At 43.9% G+C, this 25,159-nt stretch overlaps 1 protein-coding gene across 2 annotated transcripts in view; it reads right to left on the bottom strand.

Annotated features, from left to right (window-relative positions):
- LOC120017572 (protein quaking) overlaps positions 1-25,159 on the bottom strand; it is an 83,062-nt gene that overhangs the window by 6,883 nt on the left and 51,020 nt on the right. For both annotated transcript variants that reach the window (XM_038960420.1, XM_038960419.1), the window contains exon 4: positions 21,524-21,667. In XM_038960420.1, the coding sequence (XP_038816348.1) occupies positions 21,524-21,667 (144 nt within the window). The remainder of the gene's footprint in view (positions 1-21,523; positions 21,668-25,159) is intronic.

The following is a 25,159-nucleotide window of genomic DNA, read 5'->3' as shown; positions in this document are numbered from 1 at the left end:
AACTGAAATGTCAATTTAATGGACAGATTTATTTAGTATGTGAGACATAAAGATCACCAGTGTGCTGGAATTACAGAAACACATATTGAATGGCGACTCACGTCTGAACACACGTGGATCACACTGCATAATCTTCTGACATCCGTACACACACTAAGCGCGCGCACACACACACACACACACACACACACACACACACACACACACACACACACACACACACACACACACACACACACACACACACACACACAGCATCCAAATCTACAGAACAACCAAATGATATCCTCCCAGACTACACCACAGGCAGACATAAACTTTCCCACCAATTTAAACTACCCAAATAGTTGAATTGTTTCCTTTGTGCTCCTTTCTGTGTACTGAAGCCATTGAGTGGCAGTTTAAAAAGATCCAACAGCAACCCAGATCTAGATTCAGCAGCAGGGTAATCTGCCATAGCATCTTTAATATTTACATCCACTATAATCGGCTCATCTGCCAGAGTAACGAATTGGAGGAGAAACACTTTGTTCATCATAGTCCAACTTTTTCACATCACTGCGATGTTTAATCTCGACGCCTCGAGCAACAATTAACTTTTGAAAATGTAACGCAAAATGTTCCCTTTATCAGAACTTTGATTTGGGAAAATGCAGTAAAGTAGAGAAGATGAGGGGAAGGAAAAGGCATTGACCTGAGATGGTACATTCTCAAGCCCCATACTGTGTGTGTGTGTGTGTGTGTGCGTGCGTGCGTGCGTGCGTGCGTGTGTGTGCAGTGTCTATAGAATCACAGTAAAAGTACTTTCGGAAAACAATCTGAGCCGAGTCTCAAATCCCCAGGAGCCAAAAACAACAAATAACTCAAAGGCCTCCTGTATCTAAACATCAATACTTTAATAAGTGACGTCTGCAGTGATTAAAAGTCTCTGAAGAAAAGGCATTGCAGGACTAAATCACTCCGACTCTGTATTTAATCAACAGAGTGTACTAGTTCTGTGGTAGTGGTATGTTCGATTCTCTTTGAGCAGCAGCATAGCATCAATATGATGTGTGTGTGAGTGTGCTTTTTGGGATTGTTTAAGGACAAAACAGTGGCATACTCCATGCCTCTCCTCTTATATCCCTAAACACATTAGGGAGGTGTGGAGATTTTTCAATCTTGCACAATGGAAGCCAGTGTGGATGTGCAAGTGCTTTATTATCTAAATATTGAGGGTGCGTGGGCGACGGAGAGAAACAAAATGGTGCAGTTTGAGGCCGTGTGGCGGAGAGTGATGCAGGAGCTGGAGTTTGGGGTGTGAGCATGTGGGTCTGGGTAGGTGTGATGCAGGAGCTGGAGTTTGGGGTGTGAGCATGTGGGTCTGGGCAGGTGTGATGCAGTTGTGATGTAGTCTCACATATATATATATACAAAGGAAACTAGAGTGAATTACTATTGGTTTCTATTCTGCTTTAAGCTTGTTTTTGCTGGCCTTGGCCAGTGAGTGGTGCTGTGTTATCACTCATATCAGTGAGTCCACGGTGTCCATGGCGAGAGTCTGTTGACCACGACTGTCTGGCCCTCCCCTCTAGCTTTCAGTTTCAATGGCAGTAGTCAGTGAGTCATGTTCTCACATGAACCTCTGTGTCAGTGGTGGCCCGTCCATGAGGGCATCAAGGGCGGTGCCCTACTTGTGATACATTTTTTTTTAAATCAACAAAATACATATAATAGAATTTAAGGATTATGTTTACAATGTCCATAAAAATGTGGTCAATTTGAGTACATTTTACTGTTTCAGAAATGTATTGTTCAAAACAAGCTGTTCAGTTACCTTCTGCTCTGCCATTAGCAGCTCCGGGCGTTCGGCCTGCCGCCCAGCGCTTGGTTTGCATTGACAGATATTACATTGCTTGCCATTGGGGAGGGGGGGATTGCAGAATTTAGTCCCAGAACAGAGTAAATGGACCGTCCTGGGGTGTTGAAATGAACGCCCAGATCTTCTGGGTCTGCTCCATCAGATACTGAACAGATGGCACTAAAGAGCAAATTGGAATGAACTTGTAAATCATGACAGTCATTGGGAGCCTGGGACCTGCACCGGACATCCACATCCATCAACAGTCAAACGACAGAGGGGTACACTTGCTAGAACCTTCTCGCAGATCTGGTAGGGGCAGAGCATAGCTCTGTGCCCAATTCGCAAACACAGTTTTTTTGTTTCTCCTGCTGTTAGATGCTAGTGGAAACTAGCTAACGGAAAACTAGCATAATGGTAGCAAGGGATTAACACCGGACTGTAGAGGGACCGCTCTTCACATTCCCCAGAACAGTTTGTTTTTTAACACAATGTAGCACTAATGCAATTCCACAAAATATACAACATGCGTAGCAGCAGATTGGCAAAAAATGTAAATAGCACATTACCCAAACGGGTTGTCGCATGGAAGCCTTTAGTTTAGTGTATTTACTTCACACAAAGTCGCCATAAATTCAAAGCACATGCACAATTGACACTGCCGGACTGCACACGAGACTCATCAGAACTGAAAATTCGATCCCAGTCCGACCTAGCCCGGTGAGCTGAAGTCCGAGCCCAGGCCTCATCTGACATCACAGAAATTAAATGAGCCCCAACCCGAAAAAAAGACAGATTTGTAGAACACAGGAAACTATAGTGATTTAAACTGGTATTGAGAACAACGTGGTGGCAGTGGAGTGAGTAGACGAGGAAACAGCCAATGGGCCAAGAATAAGCGCAGAGAGAGGAAAACTCACCTTAGTTATAGTCAACTGAATTATGACAATATTGGATTAAAGTAGGCATATATCAAATTCTTGCCTAAATTTAAACTCCCAAAACCATATGCAACCTTTATACTAATTTAAAGCAATAGTCGTGTGTGTTCACCTAGATTATAATTTCAGCAACTTTTTGATTCAGGAAAGTGCCATTGCGCTGTTTTGATACAAGCGTGGGGGACTCGTCTAGATAAATCAATCAATATCCGATTTTTGTTTATTCCGGGAAATGTTAGCTAAATTAATGCGAGTGCTAACGATCATCTTTATTTTAGTTTGCTTATACTGTATATTATCTGATGAGAACATTTTGGTGGCATGTTATAAAAGTGGATATTGCTCTTCAGCCTATCCTACTCCCGACCAAAAGCCCGTGATTTGTCTGATAATCAATCAATGTGATTTTGTTTCAATGAATCTCGGTCTATATATTTGGTTAATTGATCTCTGGCTGGACAAGAGGAAGTGGTATCTCCGTTCAAAGGCACTTAAATCTTTTGTCTTGCCCATTCACCTTCTAAATGGCACACATGCACAATCCATGTCTCAATTGTCTCAAGGCTTAAAAATCCTTCTATAACCTGTCTCCTACCCTTCATCTACACTGATTGAAATGGATTTAACAAGTGACATCAAGAAGGGATCATAGCTTCCAACTGGATTCACCTGGTTAGTCAATGTCATGGAAAGAGCAGGTGTCCATAATGTTTTGTAAAGCCTTATATATTGGCTATTTTCCTATCGTCCCAATCCTGACTCCTGTCTCGCATGAAAATTCCTAACTTCATTCTATAATCCATAGGCTGCATTATCAAAGCACCTCTCGCCTATGCACGTCAACATATCTTTAACATATAACATCCATAACATTTCTCCTGCTTCTCTGAGCTGTCTCATATTGCTGCACGTGAGAGCTTCGGTAGAGAATGTGTATGAGAGTAGATATGGATATTTTTTGGTCCCTGTTAAGATACCTTGATATTTAAACAATTTCCTCTCTTCATCTCCCCGTTATTCATGAGCTGATCTGCTATCGGTATAATCATCAACTAGATTTAGCCAAATAAGAGATATTCTGTCATTCGTTGGAGGTCATCTAGCAATGGTAGCAACTTTGGTCATTTGACTGCCGTTACAACGTTTGTATGATTCAGCAACGCTATAGTCTACTCGGGGTGTGCTTTGTGCATTCTGAGCGTGGTCTGCGTTGAGATAGCCTATACCGACAGCTGAAATGCGCTGAATTAAGTGAGGAACACGATAAAGCTCGGAATTTATGAACAGACTGTTTCGCAATTCACAGCAATGTCATTGGCGATCAAAGTTACTCTGTCATTACTAAATATCAGTTTCACTTGCTTTGAAATCTTTACATAGTGGCACAGCAACAGTCCTACCTGGGAGAAACCTGGCATAGTGACCATATCTTGGTTTTAAACCGTTAAATGGGCACTTCCGATTTTTGCGGTATTCCCCGGCACTCTCTGAATAAATATGAATTATTCCCGGTATTGAAACTTGGTAGATTTTGGGGGAAATATTCATCCCTACCAGTAGCTAGCTTGCTAGCTCGCATGCCAATCAAGTCTAACTAAAGTTACTGGCCTGTTAGATCATTTGTTTTCACTTGTCACATTTGTGCTTGTTGTGTTTTCCCTGTGCTTGTGTCATCGATGGCACTTGTGAGTAGGCTGTGCACTGCTCTGTGTGTCTCTTCCTAAATTGTCCTTGTACAGAGCCAGAGAACTAGCCACATGTATCACAAGGCACCAACAGAGTCAGGTAGACAAGTTGATTCGATTTCTCTTGCTCTTTCTGCCCAACATCCTCTTCTGCAATATATTACAGTGCTACCACTTCCTTATAGGTTGTTTCCATCCCTCTGCTTTACTTTCTTTTGTTTCTCTATCTCTCTGCTGCACTTTCTTTTGTTTCTCTATCTCTCTGCTGCACTTCCTCTCTGCCTCCTGCTGTGACAGTGCTGCCATGGGCCCTTTCTGATCCTACAGCTAAACTCTGCCAAGCACAGACACAAATGCCCACTCTCTGTCTCTCTCTGCACAACTCACACAGTAGCACAGCGCAGCAGCCAGCCACAGCCACTGTAGTGTGTGTGTTCCGGTGTGTGTGCGTGTGTGTTGTATGTTTCAATGTGTGTGTGTGTGTTTGTATTTTTTTTTAAACATTGTACGTGCGTGCGTGTGCGTACGATTGTGAGTAAACAGTTGTGCTTCAACGTGTGTGTTTGTGTGTGCATGTGTTCGGTGTGTGTATGTGTGTGCGTTCGGGTGTGCTTTTACAGTTTACACTTGCTCAGTTTCTCGTAGCTTGCAGCACACATCAATAAGGTCAATTTCAGTCAAATCCATCTGCTCCAGACGATAAACCCTTTTAATCTGGTTCTTGGTTTTGCAGTTTTGCTTCCTATCTGTCCCTATCAGCACCTGCAGTGAGCCTACGGTTTGGAGTGCTTTGCATTAGCCAATGTGGCGGGAAGGTAGAACCCATGAATTCAGATCCAGCTTATCCCATGACCATGCTAACATGCCTAGCCGTGCAACAGTGCACACCTACAGTAGCATTTAACTCTCAAAAGCCGCTTTCAACAGATCCCTTATGTCTTTGCTCAAATGGTTTCACCACTTTAGTTCCACTGATTTATGCTAAATGCAGATGCCACTTCCATTGGTTTTGGTCCTCGTCAGGCGTTTTGAGTGGTGAACGCATGTTCAGATGTGATTCAGTCTAGATTGGGAAAAGCATGCCAGACAGAAACATCTAAAAGGACGATGCAGGGGATTCAAAAGGGGGAAACGACTCAATCATCATGCCTTGTTCTGATTGTGGAAGAGAGATACAACTCTCGCTTGTCATGCATAACTGAACCTTCCATTTCTGGTTTAGTGGAGGGAACATTACAAAAGGTACATGTGCTTTACAGTCAGAACTCCCCAAACGACTGGGCTAACTCTATCCCTATAGTTACTGAACAGAACACAATTACAAGATGAAAATGTTACTGCAGAAAAGATATCACTCCACAGCCATTCAGATATTAATATAGCTAATGTCAAACCCAGTGCTGTCTAACTATCTGTGTGTGTGTGTGTGTCTGTTTGTGTGTGTGTGTGTGTGTGCGCGCGCGCAATCTTCATTGCCATCGGAAATCTGGTTCGGGATCAAATACCATCCTGTACCCAATCAGAATGAATCATCAGGTGTATTGGTTGAAGAGGTCTCAGAGTTGTGGGGTTGATTTCCTTCGTCTCAGTGTCGGCCACTGATTTCCTTCCCACTGCCGCGGAGGGAGACCGTGAGCGTTGAGCTGTCGACGTGATGAGCAGAATACCTGTGTGTGTATCTGTCTGTCCAGTGGCACAGCCCCCTTTTCTGAGCCTGCTCAGGTCATGCGGAATGCTTTTTATGTCAGCTTGCATAAAGAGGAATAATTCCGCTGCTATTCATCAACGATCACTTTGACCGTTGTAGTACAATGATTGCCAGGCCACCCCTTTCTATCACAGCCTGTTAGTCTCTCTCTCTCTCTCTCTCTCTCGCTCTCTGAATTTAAAGGGGCTTTATTGGCATGGGAAACATATGTTTACATGGCCAAAGCAAGTGAAATAAACCAAAAACAACATTAACCAACAAATAGAAAAAAATGACAGTAAACGTCACACTCATCAAGGTTTCAAAAGGATGAAGTCGTTCCAAAAGTTATATTATTAGCCATGTTTTATCAATGTGCAAATAGTTAAGATAAGTAAACAGATAAAAATTGGTTGTGTTCACAATTGTTGTTTGTGCTCCACTGGTTGCCCTGTTTTCATGGCAACGGGTCACACATTTTTCTGCTGTGATTGCACATTGAGGTATTTTGCCTAACAGATATGGGAGTTTATCAATGTTAGATTTTTTTTCAAATCCTTTATGGGTCTGTGTGATCTGTGGGAAACATGTGTCTCTAATATGGTAATATCTTTCACCTCATTTTGTTTGCATGGGGCACATAGCTTTCTCTCGAAATCCAGGTCTGCCTATGGTGGCCTCTCTCAATAGCAAGGCTATTCTCACTGAGTCTGTACATAGTCAAGGTTTTTCTTAATTTTGGGTCTGTCACAGTGTTCAGGTATTCTGCTACTGTTTGGTCGATTCTTTCCAGTGTGTCAAATAGCTATATTTTTGTTTTCTCATAATTTGGTTGGGTCTAATTGTGTTGCTTTCCTGTTTGTGAACAGAGTCCCAGAACCAGCTGGCTGAGGGTACTCTTCTCTATGTTCATCTCTCTGTAGGTCAGAGGGCTTTGGGGTGGAACGTATGGGCACTCTCCTGGATTTTGATCATTAGCTCGATTTTAATAATCTCTCTACCTATCCATCTCTCTCTCTCTCTCTCTCTCTCTCTCTCTCTAATCGCTTTCTTTCTCTTACACTCTCTCCTGTTCCTTTCTCTGTCTCTGATCTCTGTCTCAGTCTAACTTTCCTCCTGCTCTCCATTAGGGAATGTTGTAAAATATGATCAGCAACAACTATCGCTTTCTCCTATTTTACAGAACAAATACCTATAAACATTTAGGGTCACAATTCTCATTCAATTGTGGCTCTTGTCCATGTGTATATTTCAGGTAAATGACATAAAACAAATGCAAAGTAGAGTGATGATGGTGATATAACACAGTATTAAAAGCGAGTCTGGCTATCTAGAACCAAAAAGGGTTCTTCGGCTGTCCTCATAAAATAACCCTTTGAAGAACCCCCTTTTGGTTCCAGGTAGAATCCTTTTAGGTTCCATGTAGATCCACTTTCACAGAGGGTTCTACATGGAACCCAAAATAGTTTTACCTGGAACCAAAAAGGGTTCTCCTATGGGGACATCCGCAGAACCCTTTTGGAACCCTTTTTCCCAAGAGTGTGGAATGACCATTACAACATTACAGCAGGTTTTACAATATAACTCCCCCTCTCAAGGGCAAGGGGCAGCGCATGTCAACTCAGACAGCCCCTCCAATTGGCTGTTTGGGAGGAGGACAGGCAGGGTTGCGCTCTAATTGGCTGGAGAGGGACACGGAGAAGGACAGGGGTGGATGTGAAAACTGGAAGCCTCTCCATCTCTCCATCTCTCTCTCTCTCTCTCTCTCTCTCTCTCTCTCTCTCTCTCTCTCTCTCTCTCTCTCTCTCTCTCTCTCTCTCTCTCTCTCTCACTCTCTCTCTCACTCTCACTCTCTCTCTCACTCTCCAGGCACGCATCCCACTCCCAGAGTACAGCTGCCGCCTCTGAGCATCCCCCTCCCCTCCCTCCTCGGTCCTGGCAGCCAGCCATCCTCTCATGCCTTTCCTGTCTCTCCCCAATCACACTGACACTCCGACCAGTTTCCCAACAACCAGTTTCTCCCCAAACTTTAAATCCAGTTATGACACATCTCTACTTGCACCAGATCCAAGAGAGGGGGAGTCACTGGAGCTAATGGGATCAGCCATTTGAGAGGCTCTGATGAGGGACAGAGAAGAGGGATAGTTGGGCCGGGAGTTTAGTCAACTGCAGGCCAAGGGTTTTCCTTTCCAGAGACACAGTCCCACCGAGGGACTTGCATTAATTACAGCGCAGCTGTAGACAGGCAGGAGTGTAGAGCTGACCATTGCACTGCACCACGCCCACCCTCCCTTCTAGCTGAGACAGAAACAGGACCCAGAGACGCTGTACAGAGAAAAGACTGTGGAAAGGCCCAGTTTCCTGTTTGTTTTTACGCACATGCATACACGCATACACACACACACATACACACACACACACACAGATGCATGTGGATACACACACACGTACGTACAGGCACGCAACATCAAAACGCACATCCGCACGCGTGCGCGCACGAGAGAAAAAGAGTCGTGCACAGATACGCAAATGCAACCACACACACACACATACACACACACACAGACACACACAGTACGCCTCAGAGATTACCTCAGCATTACAGCTTCATGAGTGTAATTGGCTCTTGATCCAATATATATGTTAATTAGAGTTGCAGCACCCCTTTTAATTGTCCTAGCTGGGTAATTAGATGAACACTCGTGAAAATGCACATTATAAACAGCGTCCATGTTTACCGCAACAGTCCCACTGTTGCCACCATGGAGACCAGACACCACGGTGGCAAAAGCAACCATGTTGAACAACTATATTTGCACTATACAATATATGAAGGATCTGACTTATGCAACACAGAGGATATGGGCGATTTTAGGGTCAACAAGTTGTTACACAATTGAATGTCCAAACAGTAACAAAAGTCTGTTTGATTATATAAGGTTCAAACAACATACCTTGGCTGTCTCTCCTTTGTCTCCGGGCTAACACAATGGAGAGATGAGGAGGGTAAAATTAGACCACAGGTTATTCTGAGAACAGTCTGGGGTTGGGCGGGGGAAAAGTATTTCCTGGTTGGACAGGACATGGCTGAGGGTCACAGGGAAAGAGGTGTGTGTGTGTGTGGTTGTGCCTTCAAATGACAGATTTTGTTTAACCTATCACAACAACGCTGAAGTATTGGCATGTGTTTGCATATGTAGATGATATGTACAGTGCAATCAGAAAGTATTCAGACCCCTTTACTTTTTCCACATTTTGTTACATTACAGCCTTATTCTACAATGGATTCAATTGAAGCTTTTCCTCGTCAATTTACACACAATACCCCATCATGACAAAGCAAAAACAGGTTTTTAGAAATGTTTGAGAAATGTTTGAAATGTTTGAAATGTATTACAAATAAAAAACTGAAATACGACTTACATAGGTATTCAGTCCATTTACTCAGTACTTTGTTGAAGCACCTTTGGAAGCGATTACAGCCTTGAGTCTTCTTGGGTATGATGCTACAAGCTTGGCACACCTCTATGCATAGTCACTTTACAAATTACCTCGACTAACTTGTACCCCCGCACATTGACTCAGTACCCCCTGTATATAACCTCGTATTGTTATGTTATTTTCTTATGTTACTTTAGTTTATTTAGTCAATATTTTCTTAACTCTATTTCTTGAACTACATTGTTGGTTAAGGGCTTGTAAGTAAGCATTTCACGGTAAGGGTTACACCTGTTGTATTCGGCGCACGTGACAAATAACATTTAATTTGATTTGTATTTGGGGAGTTTCTCCCATTCTTCTCTGCAGATCCTCTCAAGCTCTGTCAGGTTGGATGGGGAGTGTTGCTGCACAGCTATTTTCAGGCCTCTCCAGAGATGTTCGATCGGGTTGAAGTCCGGGCTCTGGCTGGGCCACTCAAGGACTTTCAGAGACTTGTCCTGAAGCCACTCCTTTTGGACAACTCCAAGCAGGCTATCATGTGCCTTTTACTGAGGAGTGGCTTCCGTCTGGCCACTCTACCATAAAGGCCTGATTGCTGGAGTGCTGCAGAGATGGTTGTCCTTCTGGAAGGTTTTCCCATCTCCACAGATGAACTCTGGAACTCTGTCAGCTTGTTCATCGGGTTCTTGGCCACCTCCCTGACCAAGGCCCTTCTCCCCTGATTGCTCCGTTTTTTGGTACCCTTCTCCAGATCTGTGACTCAACACAATCCTGTCTCAGAGGTCTACGGACAATTCCTTCGAACTCATGACTTAGTTATTGCTCTGACATGCACTGTCAACTGTTGGACCTTATATAGACAGGTGTGTGCCATTCCAAATCATGTCCAATCAATTGAATTTACCACAAGTGGACCTCAATCAAGTTGTAGAAACATCTCAAGGATGAACAATGGAAACAGGATGCACCTGAGCTCAATTTCAAGTATCATAGCAAAGGGTCTGAATACTTATGTAAATAAGATATCTGTTTTTTATTTATTTTTAATACATTTGCAAACATATATATATATATTTTTTTCGCTTTGTCATTATAGGTTATTGTTTGTAGATTGATGAGGATTTTTATTTTTAAATCCATTTTAGAATAAGGCTGTAACATAACGAAATGTGGGAAAAGGGAAGGGGTCTGAATACTTTCCGAATGCACTGTACGTGGGTAGTGTGTACTTACTGACAGATGAGGACTAGCTAAGTATATTTGTCCACCTGTGTGTGTAGGTGTATTGTGTGTATGGTAACTAGCCACTGTGTGCTCTCTCGCACACACTTATTTGAAACTGGGTGAGAATTCAATGTCATGGTTGGTCACAGGAAGTGAAAGGGAGCGGGGAAACTTAAGGAAGCATTCAGCATCTCGTCTGATAATCTCTGAGAGTTCCCTGCGCTACTCGGGACGCATGGAGCTTTCATGTTGATTGGCTTTGGGAAAAAAAGAGAGCGGGAGAGAGAGCGGCGTGGTGTCCCCAGTGCGTGAGGTTACTGTGTGTGATCTCTGCATGTTAATAGGCTGCTCTGGTGGAATGCTTCGACACGACTGCATCACTGATGACCGTGAGACACTTGTCTGGGAGATAGAATGAAGGACATGCTAGTGTTGAGATGCTAACATGGTTCGATAAGGTTAATAGCACAATCAATCGATATCAATTCATCAGTTTTATGAATTGTACGTCATCAGCAAGTTACATGTGTGATTGCATATAAAGGCTTTCTTGAGGATACAGGAGGCCTGTTGGGGTGTTTTTATATGAGTTGCTGTATAAACACAAGCCTGTAATATAATAAAGCTATTATTTACCTAACTTTGTCTAACATGCCTGTAGTGAATGCTATGGCATCTGTAATAGCTGTAAGATTGTGTCATTTCAGCGGCAAGGTCGGTTACTATGATAAGGTTGTTATTAAGGTTGGCTCGCGTCTAAAATAGGACAGTATTAATGTGCCCCTTTCCCACTCATAACGATGGTGCTAGGTCATTGAAATGGGACATACTTCTCCTTGTCCCCAAGGTTAGAAGGATGTACACACAAGTCCAGTAGGGTTGGGGTTTTATGACTTCTGTGAATGACAATTGATGTTTTGGATGAAGAGCAAAGGAGAGAGTAATCTATATTCACATGAGCTGGGTACATTAGGAACGAATGGTGGACGGATGGACACACACACACACACACACACTCACAAATAAACACTCCCACACACATGCACACCTACGATCAGAGGCACACAGTGCAGGCAAACACACTGGCTTACTTACGCAGGGCACCTCTTCCCATCAGAATACAGATCTGAAGTGACGAGGATGGGAGAACAAAATCAGCTCAAATCAAATCAAAGAACACAAATTTTCAGATGTTATCACAGGAGCTGCGAAATGCTTATGTTTCTAGCTCCAGTAGTGCAGTAGTAGTGCTAGCAATACAATAACAATACACACATAATCCAAAAAGTTTATAAAATAAATGAGAAATGAAGAACTATCAGAGCGAGCAATATCAGAACGAGCAATGTCAGAGTCCGAAATATACAGTGCATTCGGAAAGTATTCAGACCCCTCGACTTTTTCCAGATTTTGTTACATTACAGCCTTATTCTAAAATGGATTAAACTAATTTTTCCCTCATCAATCTACACACAATACCCCATAATGACAAAGCAAAAAACAGGGAAAATTATCTCGGGAGGTAATGCGTCAGGCATTTGATGGTGACCATGAGTTGTTAATCATGAGACATACCCCTCCGCCTTTGCTTCATTCATCCTGACCACATGATGAACGGAGAACCCTGCTGGCTGTATGGATTGGAACAATATGTCTGGAAAGAGAGCCATGATTCCATAAAACAGAGTATGTTACAGTCCCTTATGTCTCTCTGAAAGGAGATCCTCCACCTGAGCTCGTCTACTTTATTGTCCAGGAATGTTAGCAAGTAATAGATGAATACTTGGAACTGATGGATGGTTTGCTTGCCACCTGAGCCTGACTACAACCCCACCTCTTCTCCCTCTACTCCGGCGTCAACGTTTTGGTGTAGGACCCGGGATGAATGGGGCTACCTCGGGATTCTAAACAAACGATTCAGGTCAGAGAAGTCACATTTCTGGTCAAATTGTTGGTGTCCAAAAGTGATTTTCGGCTATAGGAAATAATATTACAAACGTTCTGAGCAAATAATAAAATAAGAATAAAATAATTACGCAAAATACTAAAAAGTTGGCTAGGAGATAAAAACAGGGCGACCGTGTCTGTCGGCGCCATCTTGTCAAGTCTTTGAAAATAATGGAAGTTTCAGAAATCCAAAACAGTCTTCCTTTAAACTCAGTTGAGTGTTTGGCGTGGCACAGACAGAAGGGCCAGCTCTCTCTACAGTGAATTGTTTACCCACTGTTTACCCATGCCAGTTAAACGATGGGCACGGCGGGCATCATTCGTGCATCATTCCCCAGCACCCTTATCTTCCTATAGAAGACACCACTCAGCCTTCACAACACGCTAAAAGACCGCCACAGTGATGTCACTTCCTCCCCAATCTGTCTGTCTGTCTCCACATCTCTTAAAAATCTTCCAAAAGAGGCTGTCCGTCTACCTTTTCAAAAACAGATGAGATTTGGGTGTAAAATTGTCCATTATTCATCTTAAAGGCTGCATTCTAATTGGTGGTCTGGCGGAGGACTGGAATTGCTATCCGCTCTCAAAAAAGCGTCTCATCTCTGTCCTTTTCAGAGCCAAACAGTCTGGAATGTAATAGTGAATAAATGTGTTGATATAGAGATTGCTGTGATAACAGTGTTGGAATTACCTATTGTAATATTACTGTGTCTGTTATGTATTCATAAGGATTAATGGATCATGTTGAACTGTATTTGAGTGTGTCTCAGAGACAATGAATTTTGTATGAGAGCTTTTAGGCAACAGTGAAAGGCTTCTGGGTAATTTTGAATTGTTTTGCAAATAACAGTCTTATTTCTGCTATTGCTATCAAGCCCTTGAAAAAGAGTCTGCTAAATGACTAAAATGGCATATGGATAGATCTCTAACAAAATACATAGAAGTCAAATAATTCACTCTTCATTTATTTGTGAGTGCTGTTGTATGATCCACTCCATTTCAGTCTCGCAGAGTTCAACAAGCACATCTTCATTTCTCACACGTACAAAAATACATTGTTGACATTTCACAAAGGTCTGTAATAGATATCATTGAAGTCAAGTGCTCCATTACACAGTAACCGCCCTGTGTGTGAGAAATTAGACGTTTTCTTGACGGAAGGTACATTTTCAGAACAGGCCTTTATTTCAGAGGTGACATTATGTTTCACACACGCCCCAGGATGGCAGGCAGGCAGCTGGTGAAATGCTATATCTAAGCAAAACAGCACAGCAGCACTAGATTCATTTCTCTGTCTGTCGACTCTCAAAACACTCTCTTTTTTACAGGCCTAATCACTCACTACCAGGGGGGAGGAGGTGAAGGAGGAAGAGGGGTGCAAGAGCTGTCACTACAGTCCCTGGTTCGAATCCAGGCTGCGTCACATCCGGCCGTGATTGGGAGTCCCATAGGGCGGCGCACAATTGGCCCAGCGTCGTACGGGGTATGGCCGGTGTACGCCGTCATTGAAAATAAGAATTAGTTAAATAGTTATCCTTAAATAAAGGAAACAAATATTTCTAAACAACATAGGCGATAGGGTGAGGATGGAGATGGACAGCTTGTTTCCCAGAGCTTGGGGGGTCCTTGCTCGCCCATCGCTGTCTGAATACAGGGGCAGTCAGGGAGGAATTCAAGCCTTTCTTTTTACAGTCACATGGCTTGGGCTCTTTGGAAGGCACAGGACGAGAGCCATTCAACAGGTTGCCACGGAGACACATTTTCTACCCCCCCTTCACCCCATTCCCCCATTTTTTTCTGCCAGATACCCAATGTAAGCGAGGGGAGGAGAGAGGAAGAGAGAGGGAGCCGTTGGGTGCGAGGATAGAGAGGGTCATGTACTGGATTGATTCAGTGAGAAATACTTAACTCTCCAAAATGATTTAATAGAGAGGGAAAGAGAGGGGGAGAGAATGTGTTACAGTCTTTGTGTTTGAGAGAGAATGAGACAGAGAGGGAGAGACAGAGGGAGAGACAGAGGGAGAGACAGAGGGAGAGAGAGAGAGGGGGAGAGAGAGAAAGAGCGAGAGAGACAGAGAGAGAGAGAGAGAGACAGAGAGACAGAGAGAGACAGAGACACAGAGAGAGGGAGACAAAGAGAGAGAAAGGGAGACAGAGAGAAATGGGGAGAGATGACCTCTGAAGCCCAGAGCGGAGCAGGGAAGAAAGGGGAGAGGAAAGCCCCACAGAGAGCATTATCCAGCCCCGAAGGAGCAGAAAGCCCAGTTCAAGATTTCCACACTCCAGTTGTAAACAAAGGCTCTTTTGATGGTCTTTCTGCCTCAAAGACCTGGATGACTACTCAATCATGTGACCAGAGAAGAGGTCCCTGCTGTTCACACATACAAGAACCAGAGCCACACACGGAGCCACACAGTTACCAACGCACACGCACGCTCTCTCTCTCTCTCTCTCTCTCTCTCTCTCTCTCTCTCTCTCTCTCTCTCTCTCTCTCTCTCTCTCTCTCTCTCTCTCTCTCTCTCTCTCTCTCTCTCTCTCTCTCTCTCTCTCTCTCTCTCTCTCTCTCTCTCTCTCTCTCACACACACACAGACACACTCTCACATAGCTGCAGATCAGTCACATGCATAAGCTGACATGAATCAGAATCATACACCTCTTCATGCATCCATGCACACACAGAACATCCAGCCACCCCACCTAAACGCACACACCGGCCGAGTCTCACGCACATCTCAACTCTATTCAGCTGGGCTGACCCTCCCTCATGAGTCCTAGGCTGGGGCCCTGCATTCTCAGAAACAGTGAGCAGCAGAAAAACATGTCATGCAAGAGAGGGTCTATTGTGCTGCAAAGGGAACAGATGGGAACTCCCACAAACCAGTGGGCTTTTGTTCAGCCATTCTGCACTGCTCTCTCTTCACTCATAATACAAGTCTGTACAAATGTCGAGCACAAATGCCGATGCTTCCCTCTGCTTCCCTCGCATCTCTTACCTAACACATGGCTGATTCTCCCTTGCCCTGGCTTGTACACTGAATTGATTTTAATCAAGTTCCCAACCCCCTAAGGATGTGCGGGAATTGCAGAGGCATATCCAGCCCCTTTAAAGTATCTGCTAGTGAGAGTGTATTTGATCCTGTCTACAATGTGTCAGCTGTCTGTGACTAACCCCTATTGAATGGAACATGCTGGAAAATCCCTCCACTGGAAACTTGCCGATGTAGACTCTAACTAAAATTCACAAGTGGCCAGGGATTTGGACCAATGCACCTAAAATCTCAGGAGAACTCAAGGCCGTCTCAAGACAAGAGAAAATGTGTGTATAGATGTGTGTGCGCAATATTATAGCACCAGTTCAAGCTTGTAGTATCAGTGTGTAAAATGTTGAGACGACAGTGAGAGTTTACGGACAGATTGTGTGGAGCAAATGAGTCTGAGAATGAGCATGGCAGTGAGAGAGCGAGAAACAGAGAGCAAGTGAGACAGAGAAAGACGGAAAGAAACAAAAGCTGACAAACCCAAGAAATGGAGTGAACCGCTGAGTCTTTCCCTCGAGACAGCAAGTGTTTAATAAAAACTGTCAATTGTAGATGTGTCCTCCTCCGCTAAGGGCTAAGGAGGAGACTTGACTGACAGGCTGGGCTGGGTTGCAGGAGGTTTGAGTCCCAGACGCAGTGTGTCTGTTTACTCAGGTTCGCCTCGCTCAAACACTACACTGGCACAGCTGGCCAAGCCTACGGGGTGGGATGAGGGGCACGCACACACACACACACACACACACACACACACACACACATACAAATCCTCCACCATTTGAATTCCACTTGATCTTTGAGCCCGGACAATTAGAGCCTGCATCTGTCTGTCAGAGTGGTGGGGGCCAGGAGCCATTGCGAGGCCCTGCTGATAGACAGGACTTTAATTAAAGCTGGTCCCCTCAGCGCCGGCCGTTTAGGCTCTGAGTCTGTTTGCTACTGCTGCTACTACTGTCTACTGGGGAGGCACAGAGTAGAGACAGGCAGCAGAGAGAGCCTCCACTGCTATCAGTGACAGTATTACGAAGTCCTTCCAGGATTTTGCCATTCACATTTTTTTGTGTGCAAAATCAACAATTTCTTGCATATTATGCGAGGGCTTGCAACATTTGACGAATCAGTGCACTATTACGGCATAAAAAACAGTCAAATCTCCGCAATATTACTGTATAAAACTTTCGACCACCTCGTTCAAAAAGAGGGTTCGCAATTTAAACCGATCACCGCACTTTTACTGCATAAAATGGTTCAATCAAGCTACACTCCCCCGTCATAGATTTCATGGTAAATGGGACCAAAATGTTCACTAATTGCCATGCAAAAGGTCAGAATTGCTGCAGCAAAACCAAACAAAATTCTCACAACTATCACAACCAAAAAACATGCACATTCCTGCAGGGACTGATTACGTCAGGTGGCTGTTGGCATGGGTGTTGGCATGGGTGCTTTTAATGTCTACTTTTTTCTTATTTCTTTATATTCATTATATACACACACACACAGCCCAGTGCTGAAGTTGCACGTCTTCCTATTTACTGTACTAAGAATTGACACGTGAGTCTTTTTGATACGCTGGTGTAGGGGAGGAGGTTTAAGGGTTAAATGCATGGATGTGACAGGGATGATTCACATGGTTAAGGTCAGTGTAAAGGTTAATGCAACAAGTTGACAGATAGAGGGGTCTCACAGGCTAACATCAGCTGACTGACTTACCGCCACGTTCTTCGGCTGGAGGACAGTCTTAAGAGTACCTATAAATCATATGTACTACCGAAAACACTTTATGAGCACAGTACATTTAGATCTGAGTTTCTTTCATTACAGATCATTTGAGTCATTAAGACTTTACAGGAATTTCTTATTTGCAACAATCTGTTACAAATGAGCAGAGGCTCAACTTTCACCGGGGACGGGGGGGTCCCCCCCCCCCCCACATTCTGAAATTGCATTTTTGTCCCGGCCCCAGTTTTATCATTGGAATGTGATACAAAATGAGTCAACAGTGTGCTTTAGGACCATGCGGACACCTCTGAACATCGGGTAGGCTGTTTGGAGTGTTTATCCGACTGGATTAAAAAAATATATATTTATAATAATCTTAATGTCCCCCCCACTTCTAAAACCAAAGTTGCACCCCTGCAGATGAGTAAGTCAGGGAGTTACGCACACTCCTGCTAGAGTGCACGCACACATTTACACACACACACATACACATGATTATGTCCCCCTCCTTTTGTATGGCTCAGTGGCAAACTGACGATTGCAGAGGGAGTAGTACAGCCAGACAGTCGGCATAGTCACACAGGGGACTGGTCTTACTCATGCTACAATGCCAGTGATGATAATTGCTTTTGGCACGGTTGCTGGTCACTGAACGCTGCAAGCACACAGGCACTGCTACCACTGATGATAATGATTAGGATCATGTTCTCAGCGTAGAGATTTTCAGTTTTTATGGTTCTTAGTAGGTGATGTGATTGCTATGTAGGTGATGCGATTGCTATGTAGGTGATGCGATTGCTATGTAGGTGATGCGATTGCTATGTAGGTGATGCGATTGCTATGTAGGTGATGCGATTGCTATGTAGGTGATGCGATTGCTATGTAGGTGATGCGATTGCTATGTAGGGGATGCGATTGCTATGTAGGTGATGCGATTGCTATGTAGGTGATGCGATTGCTATGTAGGGTATGTGATTGCTATGTAGGGGATGTGATTGCTATGTAGGTGATGTGATTGCTATGTAGGTGATGTGATTGCTATGTAGGTGATGTGATTGCTATGTAGGTGATGTGATTGCTATGTAGGGGATGTGATTGCTATGTAGGGGATGTGATTGCTATGTAGGTGATGTGATTGCTATGTAGGGGATGTGATTGCTATGTAGGGGATGTGATTGCAAGCTATTTGCAGCTGGATGTCGTTCATGAGTGTCTGCATCATGTCTGCGTCTGAACCTGGAGGTACTAAATGTGAACCACAAATGACAGCTCACCCGATTCATATAACTGTACCACCAACCAGTGTGCTAATGTCATTCTAGAGATAGAGATGCCTAGAGATGCCTAGAGATAGAAAACTCCCAGCAACCCGTGTCACTCCACTGCCCAACTGACGACGGAGCAGAACTGGCAGATTGAACGTCAGCCGACGCGTTCAATCTGTATGTAAATTTCTGCGGGGATTAAGGAGCTCTTTAGGAGAGTTGGGAGAGGGAAAGCTCCCGGCTGTTATCTTTACACAAACAGTGGGAAAAACACATCCCCTTCTTTATTTTCTTTGTTTGCGACAAGCCCCTGGAGGCAAACGCTGGTCCCGTTAATGGATTGTACACACAGGGTTGTTGGGTTCACTCCTTCACTCACACACGCTGCCTCCCGGCCAGGGCCTATCCATAAGATCACACTGGCCACTCTGAGAGGGGGGTTAGGGGGAGAGGATGGGAGTGTGGGAGAGAGGAGATGCTAGAGGGGAGAGGAGGTGTGGAAGGGGGGGGGGATAGATGAGAGGAGAAAGGGGAGAGAGGAGATGGTGGAGGGAGAGGGAAGGAGAGAGAGATACTGTCATGTGGGTGGGTTTCGGAGCAGTGGGGACAACAGAGACTGTTGTTTTACTGTGGTTTTACCTTTAGGATGCTGGTATCTCGACTCTGATAGCCAGAACATTAATGTCTGTTGTTGGTGGAAGCTTGAGGCCCAAAGGAGAGTGACATCCCTTTATTAGCTAATAAAGCTGGCGGAGCCCTAGCTTTATTTCTGCAGTACCAAGGCAAAGCAGCAGATATGCCTCATCACTTCACAGTCTTTAAATTTTTTTGCCATCAAACAAATGTCAATATTTTGTTTATCCTCATCACAGCAACGGATGGAACAGCGCTTGAAGGCTTTCTGCTCTTGAGAAACAAACATCCTAAATTCTGTGGTTTGAAAACTTTCATTAGCAAACAATTAAAAATTAAAATTCTCATAGTGTGCTTCTACACCTGCTTCTACACCTGCATTGCTTGCTGTTTGAGGTTTTAGGCCGGAGTTTCTGTACAGCACTTTAAGATATCAGCTGATGTAAGAAGGGCTATATAAATACATTTGATTTGATTTGATTTGATAGAAGTAGTAGTCCTATATCTACCATTAACAGGGTGTGTACGTGTGACTGCTTTGGCCCTGTGATGGGATGCTGATCACGTCATTTCCTAATCTGTTCCTCGTTAGCCAGTGAGTGAGTCATTCCCACCCAAATCAGCCCTGCTTCCAACTAACATCTACAGCTCAAACCTACGTACAATAAATACAAAATCACACACCCACCTACCTTGACTCCCATCCAGGTTCCTCAGATGCCTGACCTTACTCGTCTTGTGTTCGTCATTCATTTATGAGCGGTAATTTGATCAATGAGGACCAGCTACACTGGTCATGCTTTCTGTGTTAGCAGCCTGTCAGGGTCTGTGTATGACAGCATAACCTAGAGAGCACCTCTGACCCCATAGGACCTAGCCAGCCAATCACATGATCTTACGGAGGCCCTCCAATGTCACGTTCTCCCAAATAGACTCTTGACAGACACAGACAAGGAACCAACTTTTGACTTCCCAGAGCATCATCAAAAGATGGGTTGGGAGACTTGGGCCGGGCAAAACTCGGAGATCATCATGCTAACTGTAGGCTACACATGGAAATCCAGCATGGCCCTTCATCTATGGTGGGGTGCAATGTATCAATGAAGGACACATGTAATATGATACAAAGATTCCTCCAAGAGTGAATGACTTATTCACCCACAATCCTCTTTCAACACTATTTCATCATCATTCATTCCCTCTGCAAACGAAACACAGATGATGACTCAACCACACACACCTCCTGCAGGTTATTTCAATCTGTGCGCACACACACATAACTAGAGACCGGTGGTGAATCTCATGTGCTATTTCAACCCTTAGACCTTTGGGTTTATTTGACCTTTAAGTCGCCATGCTTTAAGAAACGAAAATAGTCCCTCCAGCAGACTGAGATGATGACACCGTCCTGCAGGTTCCTTCCTAAACTTCCCCTTTCTCACTATGATGGAGACTCTCACTTCCTGTTCATCAAGTGACAACAAGGAAATGAAAGGGAGAACATGTGGATGATCAGCAAAAACATCTCTCTCTCTCTCTCTCTCGCCCGCCCTCATGCAAGCCCCCGTGCATGCACGCACACACAAACACATGAACGTCTTTGGTATTGATTTCTCTATAAATGAAACCGCTGTATGTTTTTTTGGAGGATATAAATATAGTGGTATAGCTTTAGCCACTGACATAGAAGCTGACTACTTGAATGTGCAATCAGCGGTAATTCGTTTTAAAGGGTAATTGCTTTTGTGCTGATTCTATAACACTCAGCTCATTTGAATGAAATTCTAATATTAAGCTGTTGGCTAATACATAATTTCACTGCAAGAGTGATGACCATTTTTGCATGCACACGTGCACACACTCACATTATGGCACATCATCTTGCACATGACTCTTTTAGCACAGAAATACAATCTAGAGTGAACTACAACCAATCCATTTTTACCACTTGATATTTGCTTCCTCAATATAATAATACACATGACATAAATTTCAGCTCTTTAAATAAACACATCTGATTGGTGACATTTCTGAGAGCTTTCTTCTGAGCCATTTATCACTGGCCCTCGGCAACAGGAAGTGACACGAGGCCACTGACTCACCGCAGGCACCAGTAGTTTGTTGACCTCCTCCACGGCCCTCTTCAGCTTGATCTCAGCGCGGTTCTGAGCGTCCTCCACCGTGATCAGGACATGCAGGTCCTCATTGAGGTGCTCCCAGTTGGGCTTTCCTCGGTTCTGCTCCTCCTGAAGGGGGGGGGGGAGAGAAAAAGAGTTAAAAACAAGTCCAAAGGCTGTACTTCATGGGCCGGTTTCTCAGACACAAATTAAGCCTAGTCCAGGACTAAAAGCATTCTCAATGGAGTAGAGCTTTTTAGTCCAGGAGTGTCTGGGAAATATACTGAATAAAAATATAAACGCAACATGTAAAGTGTTGGTCCCATGTTTTCATGTGTTGAAATAAAAGATTCCAGAATTTTTGTGCACAAATGTGTTTACATCCCTGTTAGTGAGCATTTCTCCTTTGCCAAGATAATCAATCCACTTGACAGATTTAGAAAATCAAGAAGCTGGTTAAACAGCATGATCATTACTCCGGTGCACCTTGTGCTGGGGACAATAAAAGACCACTCTAAAATGTGCAGTTTTGCACCTACTTTTTTTTTTTTTAAAGGTATCTGTGATCAACAGATGCATATCTGTATTCCCAGTCATGTGAAATCCATAGATTAGGGACTAATTAATTAATTTAAATTGACTGATTTCCTTATACAGTATAAACTGTAACTCAGTAAAAAAACTATAATTGTTGCATGTTGCATTTATATTTATGTTCAGTGTGGCATGCCCTGAGTGTACAAAACATTAGGAGCACCTTCCTAATATTAAGTTTCACCCACTTTTTCCCTCAAAACAGCCTCAATTCATCAGGGCATGGACTCTACAAGGTGTCGAAAGCGTTCTACAGGGATGCTGGCCCATGTTGATACCAATGCTTCCCACAGTTGTGTCAAGTTGGCTGGATAGGGCCTCCCGAGTGGCGCTGCGGTCTAAGGCACTACAGTGCTTGAGGCGTCACTACAGAACCGGGTTCGATCCCGGGCTGTGTCACAGCCGGCCGCGACCGGGAGACCATGAGGCAATGCACAATTGGCCCAGCGTCGTCTGGTTTAGGGAGGGTTTGGCCTGCCGGGATGTGATTGTCCCATCGCGCTCTAGCGCATCCACACTGACACGGTCGCCAGTTGGACAGTGTTTCTTCCGACACATTAGTGCGACTGGCTTCCGGGTTAAGCAGGCAGTGTGGCTTGGCAGGGTAGTGTTTCGGAGGACGCATGGCTCTCGACCTTCGCCTCTCCAGAGTCCGTATGGGAGTTGCAGCGATAGGACAAGACTGTAACTACCAATTGGATAACAGGAATTTGGGGAGAAAAAAGGGTAAAAAAAATAATAATACAAAAACGTTTTCTGGATGTCCTTTGGGTGGTGGACCATTCTTGATACACACGGGGAAACTGTTGAGGGTGAAAAACCCAGCAGCTTTGCAGTTCTTGACACACTCAAACCGGTGCGCCTGGTACCTACTACCATACCCCGTTCAAAGGCACTTCAATCGTTTGTCTTGCCCATTCACCCTCTGAATGGCACACACACAATCCATGTCTCAATTGTCTCAAGGCATAAAAATCCTTCTTTAACCCATCTCCTACCCTTCAACTGCACTGATTGAAGTGGTTTTAACAGGTGACATCAATAAGGGATCATAGCTTTCACCTGGATTCACCTGGTCAGTCTATGTCATGGAAAGAGCAGGGGTTCCTATTGTTTTGTACACTCAGTATATGTGTTTTGATGATGATCAATGGTCAAATATTGCTTCCGAGTGGCGCAGCGGTCTAAGGCACTGCATCTCACTGCTAGAGGCATCACTACAGACCCTGGTTCGATCCCGGGCTGTATCACAACCGGCTGTAATCGGGAGTCCCATAGGGCAGCGCACAATTGGCCCAGTGTCGTCCGGGTTAGGGGAGGGCTTGGCCGGGGTAGGCCGTCATTATAAAATAAGAATTTGTTCTTAACTGACTTGCCTGGTTAAATAAAGGTTAAATACATTTTTTTAATTTGTATATGATCAACAGTAAACGATTAATGTATGTGTAATTTGCCCCCTTCAAATTATAACATAATACAAAATTGGGTAACACTTTACTTAACACACAGCATCATAACCCGTTAAGACACGGTCATAATATGTGTATATGTATATGTGGGTTTTGGCACTCTTATGTAGGTGTCATAACCAGTCATAAAATAACGCAATATGACACAACAGGTGTAAATATATGGGTCAGTGTTATGGGACGGGGGCTGGGATTAAACATTTTAAAAATAACAAAATATATGATATAAATATAGGACAAAACACACATCATGACAAGAGAGACAACACAACACTACATAAAGAGAGACCTAAGACAACAACATAGCAAGGCAGCAACACATGACAACACAGCATGCTAGCAACACAACATGACAACAACGTGGTAGCAACACAACATGGGGCAAGAAGGTAGCGAGAACAAAACATCACGCAAAGCAGCCACAACTGTCTGTAAGAGTGTCCATGACAAGTTCTGTGAGTTGTTATGACATATTATGACACGGTTATGACCGTGTCATAACGTGCTATGACACTGCGTGTCAAGTAAAGTGTTACTCCCAAAGAAATGTTCTCTGTAGGTATGGTCAAAGTGGCGCTGCCAGAAGAGAAGAGTTGTCAAAGGGAGCCATGTAAGCTCTATGGACTTGTTGAAATCCCCACATTCCTCAGACCTCACTGAGAGCGTAACGGTTTCCCTCTTTCACTTATTCAATATACTGTAGCTAATCTGTTCAAAATGAGGCAAAAATAGCCCGTGTTACTTCAGTGCCTCCACGTGAGAGTCTAAAAGCGACTGTCTAGGTCAAACAATAGTGTAAACTCTAGACAGACAGGAGGTTAAGCAAAGTCCCGGGTGTCTTTGACGTCGCTCTTCACTCTTCATGCTGCATCTTGTTTCTCTCTACTCTCTAACAGACCTACAGCACCGCTGAGTCTCAGGGCTCCACACAATACAACCTGAATTGTTGTAAATAACGCAGCAGCTCTTTTCCTCTGGTCAAAGAAAACCACATCATTGTTTTATTACCACCCGTACTAACTAGGTAGACTCCAATCACATAAATATGCTTCCAGCTTTTAGAATGACAAGTGTGTGGGTTTCATTCAATTCCAGCCTCAATATTAGCATAGAACGTGTGGAAAGTGATGGGAATAAAACAGCATAATACAACTCTGACATGTCGTTCTCTGCTTCCTCACCAACCCAGAACTACAGAACAAACAACAATGTCCCATTACTGAACAACGGAGAGAGAGAGAAAAAAACAAGGTAAACAAACAAAAACACAGCATATACGAACAGACTCCACTTTGATCTGCCTAAACCCATGACACCGCAGCGGAAGACAGGATGCACACTACATGACATCAAAGGTGGCGTTCCTCTACAAAGAGGCTTGTATACCTATCCCAGAGAAAGAGAGCGAGAGAGAGAGCGAGAGAGAGAGAGAGAGAGAGAGAGAGAGAAAGTCTCTGCGTACGGGCAACATGGCCTTTAGCCTGAAACAGACACACACGGTGAACTAGATGTGGTTTGTTAATCAGATTGTCTAGATTGTTAATTGATTTTAAGATCT

Source organism: Salvelinus namaycush, chromosome 22, assembly GCF_016432855.1.
Source record: "Salvelinus namaycush isolate Seneca chromosome 22, SaNama_1.0, whole genome shotgun sequence".
NCBI lineage: Eukaryota > Metazoa > Chordata > Actinopteri > Salmoniformes > Salmonidae > Salvelinus > Salvelinus namaycush.
This window is presented reverse-complemented; position numbering and strand designations above follow the sequence as displayed.